General features: G+C 38.9%; 1 protein-coding gene across 2 annotated transcripts in view; it reads right to left on the reverse strand.

Annotated features, from left to right (window-relative positions):
• The window catches only part of LRIG3 (leucine rich repeats and immunoglobulin like domains 3), a 48,504-nt gene extending 38,720 nt beyond the window's left edge, over window positions 1–9,784 (reverse strand). Inside the window, exons 1-3 of one of the 2 annotated variants that reach the window (XM_032874621.1) lie at window positions 9,410–9,784; window positions 3,689–3,760; window positions 3,397–3,471 (exon numbers count right to left, since the gene is read on the reverse strand). In XM_032874621.1, coding sequence (XP_032730512.1) covers window positions 3,397–3,471; window positions 3,689–3,760; window positions 9,410–9,657 — 395 coding nt within the window. In that variant the 5' untranslated portion in view covers window positions 9,658–9,784. The remainder of the gene's footprint in view (window positions 1–3,396; window positions 3,472–3,688; window positions 3,761–9,409) is intronic. The other variant, XM_032874622.1, reaches the window with a different exon arrangement.
• Between the last annotated feature and the right edge of the window lie 13,001 nt (window positions 9,785–22,785).

Raw genomic sequence — 22,785 nt, forward strand, 5'->3', positions numbered from 1 at the left:
TGGGGTCCTATCAGCAAAGTGATCAATATTTATAATAATCACTCTGGAAGGATGACATTGCCATTTTCAGAAAAATTAGAGACTATGAAGATCATGGTAGATATGGGAGAAATGCTCTACCTTTGAGATGAGAAATAATGAGAAAAGGCTTATTTGATTATAACAGACTGGGGTTTATCAGTAGTTCCAGAAATATTTATGCAATATCTAATCAGATGTGGTAAAGTAGATGTGTTAAAATGGATATTCCTGGGCCCCACCCCATCTCATTAATTCCGAATCTCTAGGGATAGGGTCAGGAAATCTACATTTTTTGACAAGTAATCAGGGTACTCCTTTGACATTAAAGGTCCTAATTTTTTTCAATTCTAACATATAGATAAGTACTTACATGTTGGGCACTATTATATAAACCATCAGTGTCAAGACTAAGACCTAACCAGCTTTATTTAATGACCAATGAGAACTCTCTTGTTCAACAATAATGTTATAGGACTCATGGATTCAAACCTGTCCTAACTCACGTCACAGTTTTCCAAAAATGTCCCATGCTTGAGTGGCTCATGCCACTTCACAGGACGCTGAAACTACCACGTCCGGTAAAATCAACTTACTTATGCCAGGGCAACAGTTTTACTATATGTTCATTCCAAACCTTATGCATTTCTTCCCTTAAAATATAGCATCCTGGCTGGCAAGGCTACAAGATAGAGGAAAAAAAGCAAAATAAAACCCACAAACCATGTCCTGCCCTTAGTAGGGGCTTGACTTCTGAGATCATGCTAGGTGGGATTCAAAGGAAAGCAAATCTGTTCAGGTCTTTTGCATTCTCACAGATCCCCAAAAAGGTGAGAGATGAGCTCTGTTAATGGGGGAGTTCAATGCTCATCCACCTGGCACCCCAAGACCCTGGTACTTTTCCAGGCTTCACTGACATTATCAGAAGTGGTCTGAACATTATCAGATGTTCCTCTCTGGACACGGGGTGCCATTTACGGCTGAAGATGAGCAAGGAGAAAGGTTCTCACCAGGTAAACTTCCCTGCCTCCAGCTGGGAAGGGTCCCCACTGCTCATAGCAGCAACAGGATGGAGCACCAACATTAAATCTTCTGCTCAAGATTCCAACTGATTTTTCCTTTCCTTTAACATATTTTCAAATGATTTAACTTGTGTAAATGACCCCAAAAATCTGCTTCTCTCCACAAAATGTTAAAAAACAAAATAAAACAAAAAAACAAAACAAAACAAAACCCTTGATCAAATAAAAGTCAAACAGCTCTGAGAGCTGCTTGAAATGACATGGTATTTAACCATGGTGCCATGGAAATTTTCTAACTTAAGCCATGGTATATAGTTGAACAATTTCTTTTGAAATTTCAGAACCTAAGTACCAATTTTTAGCTCTGATGCTCATGTGTTTCTATATAAAAGAAAATGCTCTACCCTATGTAACACAAGACAGAAATTAACGGTGCTTTAGAAACAATGATGGTGTATTGCAATACTCAAAGACACCTACAGGCGAAAACAATTGTAGAAGAGCCAGAGAAATATATTTTCAACATATTTCATAGGTATGAAGACAATTTTTCACAACCCACATTGAATTAGCAGTCTCATCACATAAATAACCCTCTGCGGATACTACATAATCTCGGTAATAAGTAGTATTTACCATTACATAAAATGAACAAAATAATCCCTGGTCAGATGCAATGCAACAAATTAAGGAGAAAGAAAAGTGAGATTATTCAAGGTCAGTAAAGATTACTTAGCACTCACTAAAATGAAACAAATGAAAATAGGGAAAACAGTTCAAATTTTGCAAGGTTTCCATCTTTCCAGACTGCATTTCGGTTTTCTAATTATAAATGAAAGCTTGGAAGTATAAAATCACTGGTTATTTATTCCCAATAGAAGTTTCTGATTTCCTTACAAGTTCTTAGGATTTCAACTCTACACCAAGGCAAAGGGAAGATTGTTTTCTCCACCCCACCCAAAACTCCAAAATTCCACTGTGGACCCTCTCAGCCATGAAGCATGAAAATGACTCTCAACTCAAGACTCTCTTGAACATGCTGACAGAATCTGCCAAGACACAGAGTAAGAACAGCAGGGGGAAGCAGCATTCCCAGGGAATTAGAAAGGCCCCATTGGTCAAATAAGAATAGCTAAAGCTGTTTAAGATACCAAAACCAGTATTCCATTTAGACTCTAAATTCTTAAGCAAATGTGAAAGACAAAGAAAACAGGTATTAATGCTAGCATAAAAATGTTTTTGAAATTTAGTGTTTATTTGTCAAATACCGACTCCTTTTTTTTTTTTTTTATTCCTTTCTGTTTCTGATCTTTGGAAAAACCACATCAGTATCAAATGTCACTTAGTTCTTATTCAAACAGAGGGAAGCAGACACAGCGGCTGCACCCGTGACTTAGGTGACCTGGGCCCTCAGTAAAAACCAACCTCTATAAATCACCAGATGTAAGCAATTGGGTAGTGATCACTTTAATTAATTGAACAGCTTTCCTGAAATTTACTGTATAATTTTAACCCTCATGACACCTTTCTCAGAAGCAACCAACAATGGTGGGCTTTTAACTGGTTTAAGGAAGGAAAATGTTTTAACTTCGGTGGCTTAGGTATATTTTTAAATTATTCAAGATTAAGGTGGCAAGCTACTTAAAGCTTAGAAATAAATACTGCACATTCTAAGTGCTACCCTTAAGTGCCAAAAGTCAAAATTATGCCAAAACATCTCCAATGCGTGACTATAAACATGTTAGGTCTTAAAAATACAGAAAATTTAGCACAATTTTAATGTGAAAACTCATCTTTGCAAAACAACATGCAATGGTATTTATAATTTCAATCACATACTTAATTTTAACTGTATAAAGTTGATATTTTGAGTTGATGTTTCTGAATCTCGATTTCTACTACAGGTACCACACTTAAGAGAATACTCCAGTGTCTTATTACCAACTCCCACTTCCTCTCACAAAACAATTCCGATCACCCTCCAGTAGCAACTGTGTAATACCTAATCCACAGATCCCATGCCGGCCACTGAGTAATGACCAGAATTAGTCCTAGTCTGCAGGACATAATCAAACCCAAGTCTCTATGAGGTGAAGGCAGCTTCTCTGAATCTGGGATACCAGTTCAGCAGTGACAGCAACAAGGAAAGTGTGTTGTTAAAATTGTACTTAAAATTTAGGAAAGAAAAAGCCTGGAAAACAAGCCAACAACTTAAAAAAAACCTTCTCCATTATCTACAGAAGGAAGTATTCATATTTTGTTCCTAAGACCTTAACTCCAGCCCATATGGAACTGTGGAACTGCTACCCACGGTCCCTGCAAACATACATGCAAAATCCTAGTAACATTCACTTACAAGGACAGAAGTGTAATATTGGCTGAGACTGGTCCTAGATTCGGAATGGTCTCCAATTCATTGTTGTTCAGTTTCCTTTAAGTGCCCAAACAAAACAAAACAAAACAAAACAAAAAAACAGAAAAAAAAGAAGAGCTGATTAGATCATCTGTAAATCACAGAGGTAAAAACTTCATAAAATTATTTAAAAATACCTCCCAAATTAAAAAATTTTTAATTAATTGCAATCCAAATGTTATTTATGGTTAAATAGCATATTTTATTCAAATCTCAAATAGAAAGTAAGACTCACACTTCTCGAAGGTTTTGAAGGTGGCTCATGGAATTTGCCTTGATGAAAGACAATCTGTTGTGACTCAAATCCCTACGAGAAAAAAAAAAAAAAGTCAAGTTGTAAGTGGTTTCCAAAAATCACTAGTAGTGTTTAATGATGTGCAAGATAGAATGGATTTATGAAATACCTCTATCGACACTAGTGACAATGTAAGAAAGATCTGGTTCATTCTATTCCCAAACTAGATGGCAACCAAATTGCCAAACTCAAAAATACAAATTCTGAGGACAAAATTAGTTTAGGAGACTGGTAGGTTCAAGTGCTTTAAGCCCACAGATTTTTAGGAGATGTTTTTTGGCAAAGGGTGAACAGGTCTTTTGTGAAATGGTTGTTTTGCTTCACCCTCCCCATCCCCTACCATCTCCTCACCTCCAACATGATATGATGAAGTCATGGCCTATGAAAAGTAGCTCATTAGGCAGGCTGTTGAAACTCAAACCTCTAAAGAAACCTTTTTACTATTATCATAAAATTAAGCATTGGTGTACTTATTATAGGCAACAAAATAGAAATTACTTTTCACACCTATTTGTTTCTCTGGGTTTAGGTACCAAATTACTGAAGGTATCATTGTGTGTATGTGTGTTGAGAGAGTTGAAAACAACTCTGCTTTCCTGAATTCCCCAAATCTCAGTAACTGATAATATAATGTATAATTTAAGCCACATAAACCACGTACAATGCAGGCTATATAGGAACCCACGATCAGATGTCTTCGCAATCATTAAATAAATCTGCTTCTTAGAGACTTCATCGGACTTACTAGCAATTTCCATAAGACATTGTTATTTTTAAAAAAGTGAAACAGAACTCCTACATATACAATATTCCTAGACTAGGCCATCTTGGCATTTAAGACTCCACAGTGTTAAAGAAAGCCCAGTGAACATTCGCTTACATTCCTTTATGTGTTGACACACTGAGTGTGTGCCTGCCGTGTGGTGAATTGAAAGTGGGAGGCTGGAACAGCTACTGAAAACCAGACTTACAAACAGTATGGCTGAAAGCTCTCTCCTCCAAAGAGGTTTACCAACCCTTACCAAATGAATTCTTTCAGTGTTTACTTTTAACCAACCAGCGTTTTAGAGAACCAAACTGTACTGGTGCAAAGCATGAACCAAAAATGAAAGGCAGAAACATCACACCCAGAGAAACACAGTATGACCTCGTCCAGTCTACAAAGTGAACAATGAGAAATCAGGGATCCTTTTAGTCTTTTCATGTTTGTTTTGAGACTAAACCTGGATTTCTCTATTTCACCTAAAAAAAAAAAAAAATCTGCAAAAGTTTTATTTGAAACATGTTTGCCTAAAGACCTACCAGACAGTAACAGACATGAGTAGATTTGTTCTGGTAGAGTTATAACATGAAAAAAAAATCTGGCACAGTCGTTAAACTATAAAAATCCTGCAATTACAACCACTGCGGTGCATGCTCACCACGCTGGAGCCAGACACTTTCCCTCCCAACCCAGCTCACGTCCGTCTGGAGTTCATCAAGGAACCCGTGAGCCCAACAACTCATGTTAGGATTCAAACAAAACCTGTGTGCTTTTAGCACCACAGACAGTCACAGATTTCCCACAGGGTTTCAAAAACAACCAGCAGAAAGAGTCCTTCACCTGGGAGGTAGCCTGAATCAACAGAAAGTCTCATTTGGATCCACTTAACGAAAGAACATTGAACCAGCAGAAAACTGCATCCCCTATTGTTTCAATGTGTAAAGGGAAAGGGGGAACCGATCTGGCATTTACATTTATTATAGGTGGTTTTCTTTTTAATTAGAAAAAAACGAAAACCACACTTAACTTCATTTTAAGGATTATTTTGTAAGGCAATCCTATGAGAAAAGAGGGTGTTTAACTCCCCACCCCCCAACCAGTAATGGAACGAGTTCTCCAACAAAAGACTTTAAAAATGAGAAACTGCCTTCCGAGAAGTGTGCACATGCTGGAGACCACTCATTTCTGATTCAGAAGCGGGAGCTGGCAACCTTAAATATTTTAGTTATTGCAACACACTTCCATTCCTGAGTTTTGTGTACTATTAAAACCACATTATGTGGGAGAAAAAAAAAATCACTTCTTAAGTGACTTTTACTGCTAAATACTTAAGCCATGAAACTTTTAATGTGTCTAAATTTAGGTTTAATACAGTTTATGTTTCAGAAATGATTACTTTCCAGTTAAAGGATGTCATATTTTCCTAAATCTTCCCTATATTGTTATACTGTTTCTATGGCTAGACCACATTAAAAACAAAAACAAGTCGTACAATGTCGGTATTTTCTTAAACCCATGAGAACGTTCAGTAAGAAAAGAAGATTCTTCATTTTCAGAGTTCCATGTATGAACATTTTCCCCAGGAAACCTTTTGAAAAAACTCTGTAGTGAGTTTAATAAATGGGATAAGTGGTAAGGCGGGGAGATGTTAACTATTTACCTAGAACTCAGCTGGCCAAATGCTGGAAAATCAAACTCTACATAGTAGAAAAAAATATCTTTCCTCCTGCACATTAGCAAGCAAACAAATATATATGAAAATAATTAATTTATAACATTTGGTTCCAGCCATCATTTTCTTCCTTTTAGCATTTGGAAATCTGACTTCCAAGTCAAATTTTAAAATGCAAATCCAGCACAGCTTCTTAATCAATCCCACTGGGGCCTGCAGAGCTGCTAATTCAGCAGAAATCTGGAAAGCTGAAAAACAAAAAGCCAGGCTGTAGCTGTTTTAAGACACTGATCCAAAGTGACTCATAAATCAGCCTGCTACGTTCAAGTTTTAGTCTGGAAAATATAGAAAAACAGCTGTGAAAACCATGAGGACCATGACCCCCACCCCAGCCCCAATTCTGGTACCGACCAGACGATTTATAACGGCTAACACTAAAGAAGTCACAGCAGCAGAAAGTACCTTTCGGACTTTCGCCTCAGTCCAGCTCATGCAAACATTTCTACGTGATAAGATAAATAATTCTGAAATTCCAGTGAAATTTTAATACATTAAGATCTCATTGGCAATTGAGCAACTTTTCCCTCTTTTGGCTAACATATTCCATCAAGCAACTCCTTTTTGGGTTCAGAACTCTTTGTAAACACAAAATCTAGATGTAAACTCAAGTCTGCCTTTAAAGGCAGTTGTAAGCAAAGCTTCAAATAGTTACTGTTTTAAAAGCCACTTTCATTAAAGTATTACAAGTCACTCTTTGAAAGAACTACAATATTATTTTACAGCTCAAACTATTTTTTTCACAAGTGAGATTCTTAAGGCAGTAAGTTACAACTAAATAAAGTGAAAAAAATACATGCACACGTATTTTAGAGAAATTAATTTTTTAAAACTTGCAAATTCAACAAATGATACAAAAGATAAAGTTTCCTTGAATGGTGCTCTCATAAATTAGTCCTAAGGCAAAGGTTTACTATCTTAATTACCTGAGAAAAAGTTAAGATATGGGAAAAAACAATACGTATTTTTCTACTTACTTCTGAACTCTGAAACAGTCTACCTAAATACTTACATAATTATGTAAAATTTAAGAAACAGCTATCTTATGCCTCTTGTTCCAAACACCAAGTAACTGAGAATTAAAGCCCAATTCCACGTGTTTTTCTGCCTCTTTCAAAAACAGAGAGAGGAGATCTCTAGAGCTTTAGGCACAAACAAAAGAAACATTTACAATAAAGAATTTAGACCACATGGTTTGGTGACAACTACAAAGCTGGTTAAAAGTCACACAAGTACAAGAATGACAGAGCTGTCCAATGAGTGATCACAGTGGGGCTTCTGACAACAGACCTAGTGCTTATTTGTACAAGTGGAACTTATTTTCACATATATTTAAGGAATGTGGACTTGTATTGAGACAATTTACTGCTGGCGGAAATGTAATTAAAGATTGTGCTAACCAAATAAACTGTAATTTGTTTTTAGTGTGCCACCAAATTATCTGCAAAACAAAATCCTTAATTAGGTCAGCTACTTTTAAGACAATGTTTAAATAGGTATCAAAACCCTTTTGGTTTAACTCAACTTCTAATCAAGACTAATAGTTTTTTTTAAGACATCCAAATACACGCACAAAATATATATTGTACACTGACATGACCCAGTAAGCTACTTGACAAGAAAAAACTACTAATATAAGCTAACTCTGGTGAATCATTCAAGCATTTCTAAACACACCCCAGGAAGAGCTATTCATTTTCTTTTTCTCATCTCTCTATTATTCATACATGTTCACCTCCAGTTCAGTTCCATATGTTGTCAATAGAGCCATTCACATTTCATGAATAAGGCAGCATGACCTCCACAAGAGGCAATTGAACAGAATTAGCCACAACTAATTGAAAGTCTTCCTGCTTCAGGTTAAAGCCCTTATCTCCTTCTTCAATTATAAAACAAAAACAAAACCAAAAAGCTATTAAACAAGACATCCCATGTTAAGAGATTAGAAAATCTAAAACTCTATAATTCCACTTTTTTAATAAACTAAGGTTTATTAACACAAAGAATATGATTTTGATGGCTAACCATCGCACAATTCACAAAGATTTTGATTTGCACAATGATTTAAAGACAGTTTCTTAAACTATGGAACCAAACTTCCTACTACTATTAGTATGTTAGGATAGTCTAGTAGAATTGTTTTAAGAATGTAGAATTTCCATTGCAATTCTGCTAGGCCCAAATCTGAGGGTCAAGGACGGACTGCACTTTATTTCTTTTAGACAAGATAACTTTTTTTTTTTTTTTTAAGAAACACAACTTGTAATTGCTTACATTTTACACAAGTTCGCCAATTTTAACAACACTAGTGCTGGGAGAGAATAAGGAGATGACATTTGGAAAGAATCAGCCTTTCCAACTAAACTACATTTTCTTCCTTGTTCTTCCACGCAGTTGGCAGTGATTTCAGGTTTTCAGACTTCACAGCTCGCATCCAAAAACTTGCATAACAGCGCTCAGTCCTCTCTCTTAAACTGTTTGCTGCAAAGCTACCGAAATCACGCCCTTCGTTCTGAAAACTCTAGTTCCTTTCTTTCCATATCTACTGATTAGTTTCGCCAACTTCTTACCGGAACCAGAATGTGTTACAATTTGGTTGAAGCTTTACAGAATTTCCTACAGCGAAATTAAGCACAGGGGCGAAAACAAGACGATGTCTACTATAGCTTGGACAGTGACAGAACTCTGGTGAGGAGGCTTCTCAAATGAAAGGAGCTCATTCAATTACTGGCTGGGAACAGGAAAGGGGGCCTGAATGAGTTAGAAACTGTAGTTGAGCCACAGGATCGTACCCTCTGGGAGAACTGCGAACTCTAGTAACCCGCAGATTGCCACCTCTGCTGTCCCGCCCCCAGAGGGGCGCGCATTTGAATCCAGGGCCCGCAGGCTCTGGGCTCAGGACCTTGACTCTAGTCCTCGGGAGTTGTCAGTGGCTCCTTTCCCTCGCCCACCTGCGGCCAGGTGGGGCGAGCCCAGGGCCCACCGCGCGGCCCGCTAGGCACGAGGGCTGGGCAACTGAGTCCTCGATGGCTCCTTTTCCATCTTCACCGAGCACCGCTGGAGGCCTGGGTCAGGAGCAACTCCCCCAGAAAAGGCAACCGCGCGCCCAGCGAACCGGCCCCTCGCGATTCTCAGGCGGGTCCCCCTCTGCCCTAAGGAGAATACTTACAGGCGAGCGATCCAGGGCGGGAGAGACTCGGGAAGGCGCGCCAGCCGCTGGCGGCTGCAGTCCAAGAGGTCCCCGAGGCACCGGCAAGGAGCGGGACACAGGCGCTCGGCGGCGACCTCGGAAGACTGCCCCAGTGCCCCCGGGCTGCCGCGACCGCTGCCCTCGGCCGGGCCCAGGCGTCCCAGCACCGCACCCAGCAGCAGTCCCAGTGCCACCGACGGCGCGCGGAGCTTCTCGGGGGCGCCCATCGCGCTCCTGCGGCCTCTCACCCTGCCCGGCGCTCCGCAGCCGGCGCGCGCTGGGGGCCCGGCACCAACTTGCAGCCGAGAGTGGCCGCCCGCGCTCGAAGTCGCGTGTGCGCGCCCTTGTCCTGCGCTGCCGATAAAGCCCTTTCTTCTACCGCCAGCAGCTCAGCCCTTGCATGCCCCGGAGCAGCGAGAGGGGAGCCAGAGAAGACCGCCAGCTGCGGCGGCGCTGCAGTCCGAGCAGCGTCGGCGCTCCCAAGTCCCTATCGCCCGCTAAGAAACTTTTTCGCCTCCTCCCCGCGATAACGCGCAAAGTCCCGGCGCGGCGGAGTCGGGAGGCGGGGTGTGCGGAGCTGCCGCGCGTCCATTGGCCGGCCCGGCCGGGTCGCCCCGAGTCCACGTGACAACAACAGGGCTCCAGACCCGGGCGGGAGCGCGGGAGAAAGTGGAGCTGAAATTGTAGGAAATTCGGAGTTATATTTTCCAGCCTCTGCGGCCAGCAGTCTCCACTACGTCCTGGGAAACATATATCAAGTGGAGTTGAAGAGAAAAAGGGAGTGTGCAAACAACTGAACAAAATTAGGCCAGCTTTCGGAGTTGGAGGTATTTTAGCGGACGTGAGGGGAGTAAAGTTAGCTTTATCAGGAAAACTTTAAATTCCAAATCGAAAAAAAAAAAAAGAATTAGAAATTATCCTATCATCCACAGATGAAACAGTGGTTTCAGTGAAAATACAGTTGTTCTAAATTAATATTGGTCGATTTTTTCCCCGTCATATATTTGCTCAAAAAATAAAAACAATAAAATTGTTGGAAATGGTATACTGCGTTACCAAACAGCCACCGTTAGTGCACTGGCTAGAGCTGTGGGGAAATTATGGGAAGTGACCTTCTAATAAGTTGTGATGGCAGTCATAGAGTGTATGCAATAGCTGGAAATAATAAAAATAGTCACAGTTACTTCAAGGCAAAATGAGAGCTAGGACCTTGAAGGAAAAGATTAACATAGGCACCGTGGTCTACCTGGGCTTTGAGTGATGACAAATTCTTATTGAGAATGCTACCAGGCTAGAAGTACTTGTCTACCTGCGTGGGGTGGGGGGTGGATTCAGGCATATGGGACTTCCCCAGTGAAGTCTATGTTCTAACATAATTCTTGCAGGTGACTGGGGCTGCAGGATTTTGGAAACCCCAGATTTCATCTGTGAACATCCTGCTCCTCTAGGTGAGGATATATACCCAGAGAAAGTTACTAACTTGTTTATGGTAAAAAGAGGAAGCTTATTTTACAAATGGGACTTCTGCAGTCATTGTTTCTTATGCTGTCTGCCAAAGCATTCTGTATGGGCTGTTTAAAATGCTCATTATTGAGGAGTAGAGATAGTTTGTAGAGTGGAGACTTTAACTTTTTAATTTCCACTGTAGCAAATCACCTGTAAAAGCAACCCCATTCTTGAGGGAGAGAGAAGACTCACTTTGAAGGTGAAAAACACTTTAGGTAAGATATCCCATCCTCTTCCAGTTACTGTTAGTATCAACTCCACCACTCTTTTTGATGATGTGCAATTAGGAAATATTTATAATGACGGCACCTTGGTTTTGAATGATCATTCTGCCTGCTTGGAGTCAAGAAACAGAACAGTCATGGTATGGATTTTTCAGCTCAGTCTTCTCCATCTATTTCATGTAAGGAAAGTCAGGCTTAGTGCATTGGAGTTTTTTAAAGGAAGTATGCTATTATGCACATGCCTTTGTGTATAAGTATGGCAACTTGCTAATTAACATATCACCCATATGACAGAAGTAGTGAGAAATGGGCTACCATTTTGAGGAAGTTTGGCTTGGTTTCTTTCCCCATTTTCCACTTTCCTTATTTCATTTTCTGTGAACTTATTCACACCTCTGCGCTGATATTTACCGTATCTATATTTCTGGCCCACATCTTTCTCTTAAACTGTAGACTTGTGTATTCAACCACGGTCATCTCACACTGGATATTCAAATGTAACATGTCTAGAATTAAATTTCATCACCCCTCAGCCTTACTCCTTTTCCTCCTGAGTTAGATATCTTGAAGAATGATACCTCCCTCTGTCCCCATGTCAACTACTCCAGAAACCTCATTCACCTTTAATATTTCCTCATTGTCACCATTACCTCTACAATCAGCAAGTCCTAATGAAGCTAGCAGCTACATGTATATCTCTTATCCATCTCCATAGATACAATGCAAACTGAGACCACCAGCAGCTCATGCTTGGATTACTGCTACAGCCTCCTCTGTCTGGCATTGCAGTCTTTTCTCCACGTTGCACTCAACATGATAAGCCAAAAGCTCAAATCAGAGCTTGTGACTCAAAAGCCTGATTCCTACTTTTCTCAGAGTAAAGTTTAAATTCTCTGGCATAACATGTATTTGGCTTCTAATCACCTCTTTAATTCATTTTATTTAATCCTGTTCCTTTTACTCTAGGAACTACTGGCAGTTCTTTTCCCATGCTGCCCTCATTGCCTTTGGCTCTCTTTCATCCCCTGGGGCCTATGTCTCTTTCCCATCTGATTGGTTTGGGCTTCGACTTAAGCATTCCTCTTTTTGAAGAAGGCTTCCTTGAATCCTGTTTTAACTATCCCTCACACTACCAGCATATCCACTATTCACTGGAATGTAATTGGCCATTTTTACTCTGGAACTTCCTAGATAATGCTTAGAATTTCCAAGTCAGTTCCCTGGATTAGCTGTTACTTTCAATTCCTTCAGTAAGATTTATTGACTAATACCTATGAGTAGCTGAAACCTAGATGCAACCAGCCCCTACCTAGTATGTCCTTTCTTTACAGGGTTGCTCCTTCCGAGAGGAGGTCGATTTGTAGTAGTTCCAGGCTTGCTTATGTCTATAAGCAAGTGAATTAAGTATTATGTTAACCAAATAAATCCGAGTGCAACCGGAAGTAGCTTTATTCCTTGTAACAAATAATGAATTTGGTAGCTTAATGATAGCTAATGATGAATTTGAAACTTGGGAAAGATTCTTAAAAGGTAATTACTAAAACACAATGCTATCGGATTAGGTATGGACAAGACAATTGAATAACTGGGGAGAAATTATAGATTAGGAGATTTCTTCACACGGATTGCTTTGCAAGCATCTTGAAGTTCTTCTCTCACTTCAAAGTAATTGTAATTGGGAATCAATCAGCAGAGGATATTTTATGGACGTGGCTTATGCTTGCTCAGAATTTCACATGGTCATTGGGAGAGCTAACAATGATGACATGAAATGGTTTTAGCACACATTAATATGGCTATTCTCCATCTCAATATGACCTCAATGATTCAGTCAATAAAAAGGGGAACTAGTTCTACATGGGAACTTTAAATCATTGTACTATTTTCCCAGACTTCTAAAACCCTTTATGAACCATAGGACAGAACTTCTATGGTGTGGCTACTGAATGAGCAGTTTCCTTACACGCCTGTGCCATTTTGTTTGTAGGTACGTAGACAGTAGGAATGGAGGCAGAATGTCAGGAAAGATGGTTTGTAATAGAGGAGGAAAAGGAACATAAAACTCTGTTTAATCTCCTCGAATTTATTGGTGGATAACAGTGGTCCAGGAACAGTTTTGACGTGTCATTGAGTTCTCTGATCTTCTTATGAGGTAGTTTATCTGTGCACACACATTCATACTCACAGACACACAGACACACACACACAAATACTAAGTAGTATCAAATGTTGATTTTCCGTTCTTTTGGCTAATCTCTCATAAATAAGGATTTAGTGTGAAGGAGCCAGATTCATTTTGAACGGAGGTCTTTTAACATTTGGATTAAAAGGAGATCAAGTGCTGGCTTTCTGTACTCCTTCAGAGGTTTACACTGGTTAACTGGGTGGTTGAAAACTGGCTATTGGAATGACTTACATCACCCCAGACAACTTTGTCCTGGTGAATGGCAATTCCCATCCATTTTTCTAAAACAGCCTTCTGTTGCCCGTTTTGTGGTTAGTGTAACCCAGCCCCAGTTCTCTCTTCAGTTTTCCTGTTTGGTTTTTTTTTTCCCTCTCTCTGGCAAGTGTGAGACTTTCTTATCTTGAGTGTTGGCAAGGGCAATGACTCACCGATAAAAAGTAATAGAGGTGCTAAGCTGTCAGTTTTAACATCCCAGGGCAAGAATGAAAGCTAAACACTCAGTACTTGCTTTATCATTACAATGAATGACACAGTTTGTGTAAGTGTGAACTGTGAAAAGGGAAAAGAGATAAGGCAAAGGAGGAAGAAAAGCACAAAAAAATCCCCAGATAATGATGCCAAAAGCAAATGTTGCTGTACTCTGTAACCTAACCATATCTTTTCCCATTCATTAAGGCATTTTAGAAGAAATAGATAACCCTCCTCTCTCACAAAAAGTGCCACGCTTTACTTAGAGAACAGGAGAATAGAATCTTACTTTATAAAAGCCCTGTGAACATGTCCTAACTCTTCAGAAAATAGAAAAATGAAGATGACCACCCATCTGTTTCTCTCAAGTTGGCAAACTGTGTGATATTACTGTAATTGAAAACAATGTTATCTGAACATTCTATTCATTTAACCACAAATTACACATATCCTATCTTTTATTTTACCCATTTCTCAAGTCACCCACTAGAATAATGAGTGCTCTCAGCAGAATTCATATTGTGGGCAGAACTAGATACCCTGGAAATCACCTAGGTGTAGCCAGGAACTACTGGGAGTGGGGAGCCCTGAGGTGGGGGTAGGGAAAGGGTGAGAGCTCAGAGCTATGACCTCCTCCAGATTTTTCTCAGTGGTGTGTCCTTCCCCTGCAACAGATCCTTTCAATGGTCTCCAGTTTCTCCATTCTTTTAAGGACTTCAGGGTATATTATCTTCTTTCAATGTCTGTTCCCTTCTTTTTCTGTAGCCAGAATATTACTAAGACCCTACTGGGAATCTCAACAGATAAAAAATAGCCCACCCTGTCAAAAATGCAGAAATCCAAATGATTGAGAGTTTGTTATGGAGGATGTGAGATAGTTAGAAGGCTGACAGGGAGGTCAAATGCATTGTAGCTTTGGCGTATATTACCTCATGGTGCTGGTCTGTAAAACAGGTGAAGACTGACACGTTGCTAAACAGTAGTATGCCGTGACTGCAAAGCCCTGTGTAGATTCTAGTTTCTGTTACTAAACTCCCAAGTTGCTGTTTTCTTTCCATGTTTCACCGATATAAAGTAAGTTCACTACAGAAACATTCTGCTGTTGGGGTTTTTGACCAATGGAATATTGGAATTAAGGAAACCCTCAACTATTTGTCCTGAGGAAAATAATATTTAATCTTAAAATGGAAAACAAACAAAACATTTTATAACCTTCATATAAGACCCTTAATCTATGTGTTATGACAGCATACTATACATATCATGAGATTTTTAATAGGTCTCTTATGCCATCTCCAAAAGTTACTGCATAACTCAATTTGTTATGATTTATGCTATGAAGTCAAAAAGAATCATTAGGCATGTTTACTGAAAAGACTCATATATCCCCCCTGAGAACTTTTCTAAAGAATATTTTTCTTTCACTTCTTGGATGTGCAGTTGGTCTATACAGTATTCTAAGAATTAATTTGCATTTCCAAACTGTAGGAACCTCATAAATGAGTTATTTATTGCTTTTATTTACAGAGTCATCCTCTTACACTCTTGATGTTTACCCAAGTCTATCAGATTAAGGTGACTCTGTCATGAATATTCTCAAAATCAAGTGCCCTGCATTAAAACTCTGCTTCTATGCGTAAAAATAAAGATCTCTATCAAGCTACAGTGTTTGCTATGTCATTATGCATCAGAAGGATTCTCAAATAGAGAATGAAGAAGAATTTTGGTTATATGGGGTCAGCTTCAATGTAATACTGTGCTTGTGTCGTAGTAAAAGCAGAACAAATACTTTTGTTCTAAAATCTTAAGTTTTTAGCCCAAAGCTTTACACGTTTCTCTTATGTTTATACACACATAGAGAAAGATTCCCTTGGAAATATATACGTAGAGCTTGAAGAAGCTTTCAAGGGTACCTTACTTATCCACTTGCCCTGGGCAGAACCATGTCTGCAGCAGGCAGCCTCCTCCGCTCCCATGGCAATACTTTCAGACTTGAACACCTTTTTCAGTCAGAGGATTCATCCTTACAGCCCCACATAAATAAATTCCTCCTGCTTTCTTTCTGTCATATGAGCTTTTCTGCTTCTTTTGGGCAAAATAGAAACAGTTCCTAGAAATATTTCTTAGTTTTCTTCTTTGTGAATTAAATAATTGCAATTCTTTCTTTCTCACAAGCACTACTGTTCCTCTATCTTACACCCTCATGAGGATCAAGAATGTCTCTTTTCTGGTCATTTGCCTTGCATAGGTGAGTGTGGCAAAGGAGAAGTAAGAGACTCCTGGGACCCGACAAGTGAAGATATTCAAGCCCTGTCAAGCTTTCCCTATTCTTACAATTTTCTTAACATTTGCTGTGTGTCCCCTCATTTATTACTTACTACCACCCTGTATGACATCATCCCCATGTTGCAGACTAGGAAACTAAGGTATGGAGATGCTAAAGAATTTTCCCATGTCGGAGTTGGGTTTGCAACCCAATCGTCTTACTCCATGGTGTACTCTCTTAAGCACCATGCTAACTGCTTTCCACTAGAGTCAGAAGAAGGAAGTTTCCAAAGCCTGCCTAAATGCTCCAGAGAAGGGGTGTCTCCTTGGTAGGTTGGAACCAATAGGGGAAGCATGCATGGAATTTGCCTGGTAATTTTTGATGGTGTCTGACTATAGTCATTGCCTCTCCTTTCTTTTCCTCCTTCTCCTTTCTTCTTTAATCGAAGTTTAGGGAAAATTATTTGTCTTTATGTAGATATATAAATCAGTCACCTTACTTTCTGATTCATAAAGGTTAATATGCCTGCCCAGTATCAGAGTGTTCCTTTAAATCTAACCATTAGAGATTAACTATGGGCTCAAACATGACTGTCTCCCTAAAGTTCTCTTCTGCAATGTCAATACACCCTCACCTCCAGGAGTGTCATGTAAGGTGTCACTGGCATTTTAGAGTCAGTGTCCTATAAAAGTCCAAATGGCTTGCAGGAGAACCTAGGTGGTTGCTAATCAGAAGATGGTAAAGATGCAGAAAAGGAGACAGGCTTGGCTTTCTTTGCAATTTGTCTAGGGCTGTACCTAATTAGGGGACTCATGAATGGGATACCTTTGTCTGAGAAGCCCAGAGAAAGGAAATATTAATACTAGAGATTATATTTCAGCTGCTGAGATGCTTTATATGTGGTAGCAGAATTTTCTTTAAGCTTTTGGTTTATTAGGTAATGCTAATTTTTATGCTTTCTATGTCTTCTAATAGTGTACGGAGAATTTTTCTTAAAGTGTCCCAGATTGGCTAGTTTTGAATTCTGGTTTCCCAAACAACTTTTTTTAAAAGGGTGTCCTTCAAGTCCATTGCCCCAGGAACATCTCAGAAGCTTCCTTTCTTTAGGGGACTCTGCAAGTCGTTTCAGTGATGCTTGAGCTAGAGTCTTTCTCACATTCAAAGACCCAACTCAAGTTATGAGAGAGTAACTCTCATTGTCTTCATTTACACTTATTAAGCCACCACCATGACAAATAGTTTCTATTCTGAGTAATATAAGAGGCACCATGAAAATGAACTTACTGGAGTTCTGATAAAAATCTATATTTTCTAATATTATAAGAGAAAGTGCTAGAGACACAGGCTCCCCTGTATTAAAAGTTGTTACTTCATTTTTGAAGTAACAACTTCAAAATTCAAACTTCATCCAATGTTAAGAGCTCTCATCTATGATTTTATGAGTCTGTACACAAAAATAATTTATATAAAGTATATTGATTTTTTCCAGTTATTTCTTAAATAAGTTATTAAAAATAAAGTTTATTTGAGCAGGTTTTCCTAGGGCATTAAATTATTTAATGCAGTGGTAAAATTTTTAAAAGCCAAGACTTATCTTAAGAACAGGAATATGGACACAATCTTTATTTCACCTAATGAGAGTATACCATAGGAAGTTAATGAAAACATGAATAATTAATTATAATAAATGCCGATGGGTCTGCCTGAAAGGATTCTATGGCATTAGAAGTTGATGAGCATTTTCCTGAAGTTTGTGATTATTCATTGAAATTGATATGCTTGTAAAGGGAACAATAAAATGTACTATATTCTTTTCCTTGTAACTTTGGATCTTTTCCTATATATAGTTTTTCCTATAGTTTTAATGAGAGTACATGCTAAATGTCTCAAGGTGAGGGTAGACTTCTCCATCTTGTTAGTAATTATACTTGACTTCTTGTGATCCAAGATGAAAATATTGGAAACAAAATTATGCATAATTTGAACATACTGATTGCAGTCACAAAAGCCCTTTCTAAAGTTTTGCCCTAGGCAAAAAAAAAAAAAAATTAAATCACCTTTTATAAAATCACTCAAATGTAGCATGCTTGCCTCCATTAAAAATAACTGAAATATCCTAAGGCAATCTTTATTTGGTAACTATAGTTACTTCTTTAAGATGTGTTTTATGTGTGACTAGATCCGAAGTTAAGAGCAATCTGTTTCTTAAAACTCTGATATTAAAAAATAAATAAATAAAAGGTTTAGGTGAGACAGTCTTTAAAACATCTCTCATCTTTTGTCATCCTTGGTTCTAAAACTTTATACTGGATATGATTCATCTATGTACTATTTAGAAGGCACAGGATAAAACAAGGGTACTTATAGATGATAGTGTTTCTCTAGGGTAATCAATATAACTTTAGTATCAGACCCAGGGGTGGCTTAATAAACAAAAAGACTGTTTGGCCTTTCTCAATGTACTGAATAAAAAATTCTATAGATGGGTTCTGGTGATCTGCATTTTAACACACCCTCCAAAATTTGGGAATCTGCAAGTTGCCACTCTGAAATTGTGGGGGTTTAATTCTCCTATTACTATGTGGCCTTTCTTATATACTTTCTTTCCATGGGTGATGAAACCCTTACCATGAGTGCATGAAGCTCCTATCTCTTCCTACTTTTCTCTGTCTAATATAGATGAATCTCATGGAGTACAGAAAAGAAGATTATGATTCTATCTTGAGTAATCATGGTTGCCTAGGACCAGTATGGAAATCTGGCAAAAAAGAAACATACTTTCCTATATATTTACAGGGACAAGAAGGATACATTCTATGGTGACAAGCAATAGACATTTATATGATACGTAACTATAAATAATATGTTACTGTACAAACCAATTATACAATCAGCCAATATTAAAAACCATGTATCTCAACAGACCGCACTATTCAGTGACCTATTTATGCAAAAGGCAAAAGAAGAAGCACTTACAGTTATGGAAAATCCAGAGATCAGGAAATTCCTGAGTGTATTTGTGTTACAACACTTGTCAGGTGTGTGTGTGTTGGTTTCTTCCCTATGACGCAAGTTCCTTGAGTCTTTGAGACCAGGAACTGTTGCGAGTTGCCATCTCAGCTGGTGGTACCACCTCTCACCTGTTCACTGGGGATTCTCCTCCACTCTTCTCTTTCTCTCACAATTTGCAGCTCACCTCTTACTTCGGCAAGTCCTGTTGGTTCTATTTTTGAAATATATGCTGATTCTCACCAGTTTCCACCCCTCCATTCCCACAACCCTATTTCAGCTACCTTCATCTTTCTCCTGGATTAATAGACAAACTTCTTACCCATCTCTGATGCCACTCTTGAATCCCTATTATCAGTTCTCCACAAAGCAACCTAAATCTTTTTAAACATAAACTAGACTCCTCTATGCTTCTGTTCCAAATCTATCTGCAGATTCTCTCACACTTGGTATTAAATCCAGAGTTTTCCCTGTGATGTGGTCTGCAGGGCCAACAGGAGTTGCTTCCTTCCCCAACCTTATCTCCCACCTCTCTGCTCTGATTTGTATCAGTCTTCCTCTGGCAGCACCATGCTTAGTCTCTTTCTCTTGTTTCTGGAACATGCCAAGGTTATACTCACCTGAAGATAGTTTCAACTGTTGTTCATTCAGCCAGGCCTGGGCTGTGCTTCCTTGATCACCCCTGGCTCAAATTTCACCTCCCAGAGAAACTTCCCTTCCACAACTTCAAAATAACCTCCTTTTCCTCCCTCCCTGCCCCTAGATAAGCTCTAGTTCTTGCCTTATTTTACTTCTTTGTATTTTCATTACCTGATAGTGATTACATCCTCTCTATTTCTTTTCTTTTTCCTTTCCTTTTTCTTTCCATTCCTTTCCTTTCCTTTTCCTTTTCCTTTTTTATCTTCTCTTTTTTCTTTTCCCTCCCTATCTTTCTCCCTTCTTTCCTTCCTTCCTTTCTCTTTCTTTCTTCTTATATCTCCCACCAGAAGGTAGCCCCTTGGCAGAATGGAAACTTGGTCCTGTTTTACCACTAAAACTCCATGCCTACAACACTGTCTGGAATGGCAGAGTAATCAGCAAAACTTCATTGAATGTTTGTATCTCCAGAGCAGTCACGTAATGAGAGGTTTGTATATGGGGCTGAATGTCTCAATGACTATTAAAAGCTTTGTGTTTCCAGTTTCAATATTGCCCTTAAGCAGAATATGCCCCCTTCCAGATGAGTACCATTACCTGGTCCTCTCCTCTGTCTCCTTGGTCATATTTTTTCCATCAAAACAGATTTGTTTTCTTCTGTTTGGATTGAAAGAAAGTTAAAGAGAAGTTAGTTCTTATTAAGTAAAAAGTAGCATTGTGGTCTGAAAGTATGCGGGGGATAATCTCAGTCCTTTGGTATCAGTTGAGACCTGATTTGTGACCCAGTATGTGGTCTGTTCAGGAGAAAGTTCCATATGAGAAGAATGAGTATCTTTTGTTTTAGGTTGGAATGTTCTGTATTTATCTACAAAGTCCCTCTGTGCAATGTATCATTCAAAGCTCTTGTTTCTTCATTGATCTTCTGCTTAGATGATCTGTGCATTGCTATGAGTGGACTGTTGAGGTCTCCTATTACTAAGGCATTATTATCAATATGTTTCTTTATTTTGGTTATTAATTGGTTTATATAATTGACTGATCCCATGTTGTGGGCATACATATTTACAGTTGTTAGATAAAAAGCAATTTGGGGCTCATTTCATCCTATAAAATAATCTAAAAATTAATTTTGCCCAGTGAAAGGATAGAGAGTGACATTCAAATTATCATGAAGCAAGTCAATATTAGGGATAAGACAACAGACGTAATAATGGGCCTTTGTCCCTTGTTTCTTCTTCTATGCCAATAAGGATCTAAATACTCTGTGTACTAATCCACCTATTAGCGAAATTCTTCCCATTACATGTTTCAGGTTTCTCATCAGATTCTCAGAGGACACCAGTTTAGATTTTAGACACTAACTGCCTCACTGTCACATTTCTAGACAGAAAGTCTATCTTTATGGAATGGACACTTCAGAACGTGTATAATTGAAAAGCTGAAGACTTTTCAGTGGTACAATGGTCTTATAGAAAGGTGTCTTCCTCTTAATACCTTAAGAAGTATCTGAAAAGTACCATCTATTATAGGAGGGGAAGTATGGCTTCTGATAATATTATCTACAATGTTTGAGAAATAATGTTGATTAATGCAAATGAACTAATAAAATTCCTTTTGTTACAGTCCTCCATCCCCCCACTTAGAATTCAATTTGAGGATAATTTCATATTGGTGGACAACTGCTTCCCACATGTGAATTATACTTGAGTTATACCAATGATGTCATTGACATGGAATAAAAAGCGCTGTGATTTTTAGTGATGGCCATTTCACCACAGCTGTGAGCAATGTGTTCCATAAAGACTGGTATAATTCTCCTAGGAGCCATGTTAAAACCTCACCTTGCAACTCTTTAGTAAAATAATAATGATTAAAAGTGGATCCTAAGGACATTTACTCACAAGGTCAATATTTTATGTATTTCCTAGTTAATAAGTGAAAAAAGAGGTTCTGATATTATTATATACATCATATATTAGGCTAACATGCAGTACATACTTTATTATTAAGCAAGTCTGCAGATTAAAATAAGAGGGTGATCAAGTACAATAAGGGTGATTTTCTGGTTTGAAATAAAAGTATAAGCACATGGTGCCTTTGAACTTTAAATATTTGAAGAAAAATAGCCTGGGTCAAAGGTAGAGCTAGATTTTTTTTTTTTTTTCTTTAAAAGCTTTAAGATTGCCTGCTCTTATTTTGGTTGGATTAAAGCAAATCGTTAGCATTACTGTAACCTGGGTCAGAGCCTGCCTGGAGGGGATGGCTGTGTGCCCAGCAGACCCATTCTGTGGGCAGCTGCCATGGTGGCCCTCTGCCCAGGTGTCCTCCACAGAGCACAATTCTCTCCTTGTGGGGTCTCGATGATTCACCATTGAATTTTTATTGAAGAGAGTTTTCCAAAATGGGAAAGGAAAACAACACCCAGCAGCTGAATAGAAGCAGCTGTATTTAGTATAGAGAAAGTGAAGTCACTGCTTATGTTCAGAGTCCTTCACCTGTATGTCCCACATCTGATACGAGGTGACTGAGCAGATTGCTGCCTTTGCCCGAGACATCTGTCTGTCTGGGCCGTGGTTCGCCACATTTTGCAGAAAAATTGTTTATTCATGTCATTGCAAGAATAAAGCCTCCTGGGTTAGGTTTGTATGGGGAAGTATGGTTATCCAGGAAGGTCGAAGGCTTAAAGTGAATGTGGAAAATGCCTTTTGTATCTGTGTTCTGAGCTTATGTATTCATGAGCTCTGAGAATGCATACGTTATTTCTAAGTTATTTTTCATGATATCCCCTGAACTTAGCCATGTGCCTAGCACCGGACACATTTTATATGCTGAAAAGGGCTGTATGTATGTGTGTGTGCTGGAATGAATAGAAGGGAAAGGAAGAAACTTGGAGTTGGAAAATAAAAGGGATGCTGAGTATCAGGTCTAAAAAAGTGGTATGTGGCCATTTTCAGAGAAGTACGTGGATCCCTGAGTTCAGAAGAGCTAGGCTGTTGAACAGACTGTAGATCAGTGTGGGTGTTCAGGACTGGGATGGTACATTCTGCATGGTAAGGATACG

The sequence above is a fragment of the Lontra canadensis genome, unplaced genomic scaffold (genome assembly GCF_010015895.1).
Source record: "Lontra canadensis isolate GAN:19392208 unplaced genomic scaffold, GSC_riverotter_1.0 scaffold53, whole genome shotgun sequence".
NCBI lineage: Eukaryota > Metazoa > Chordata > Mammalia > Carnivora > Mustelidae > Lontra > Lontra canadensis.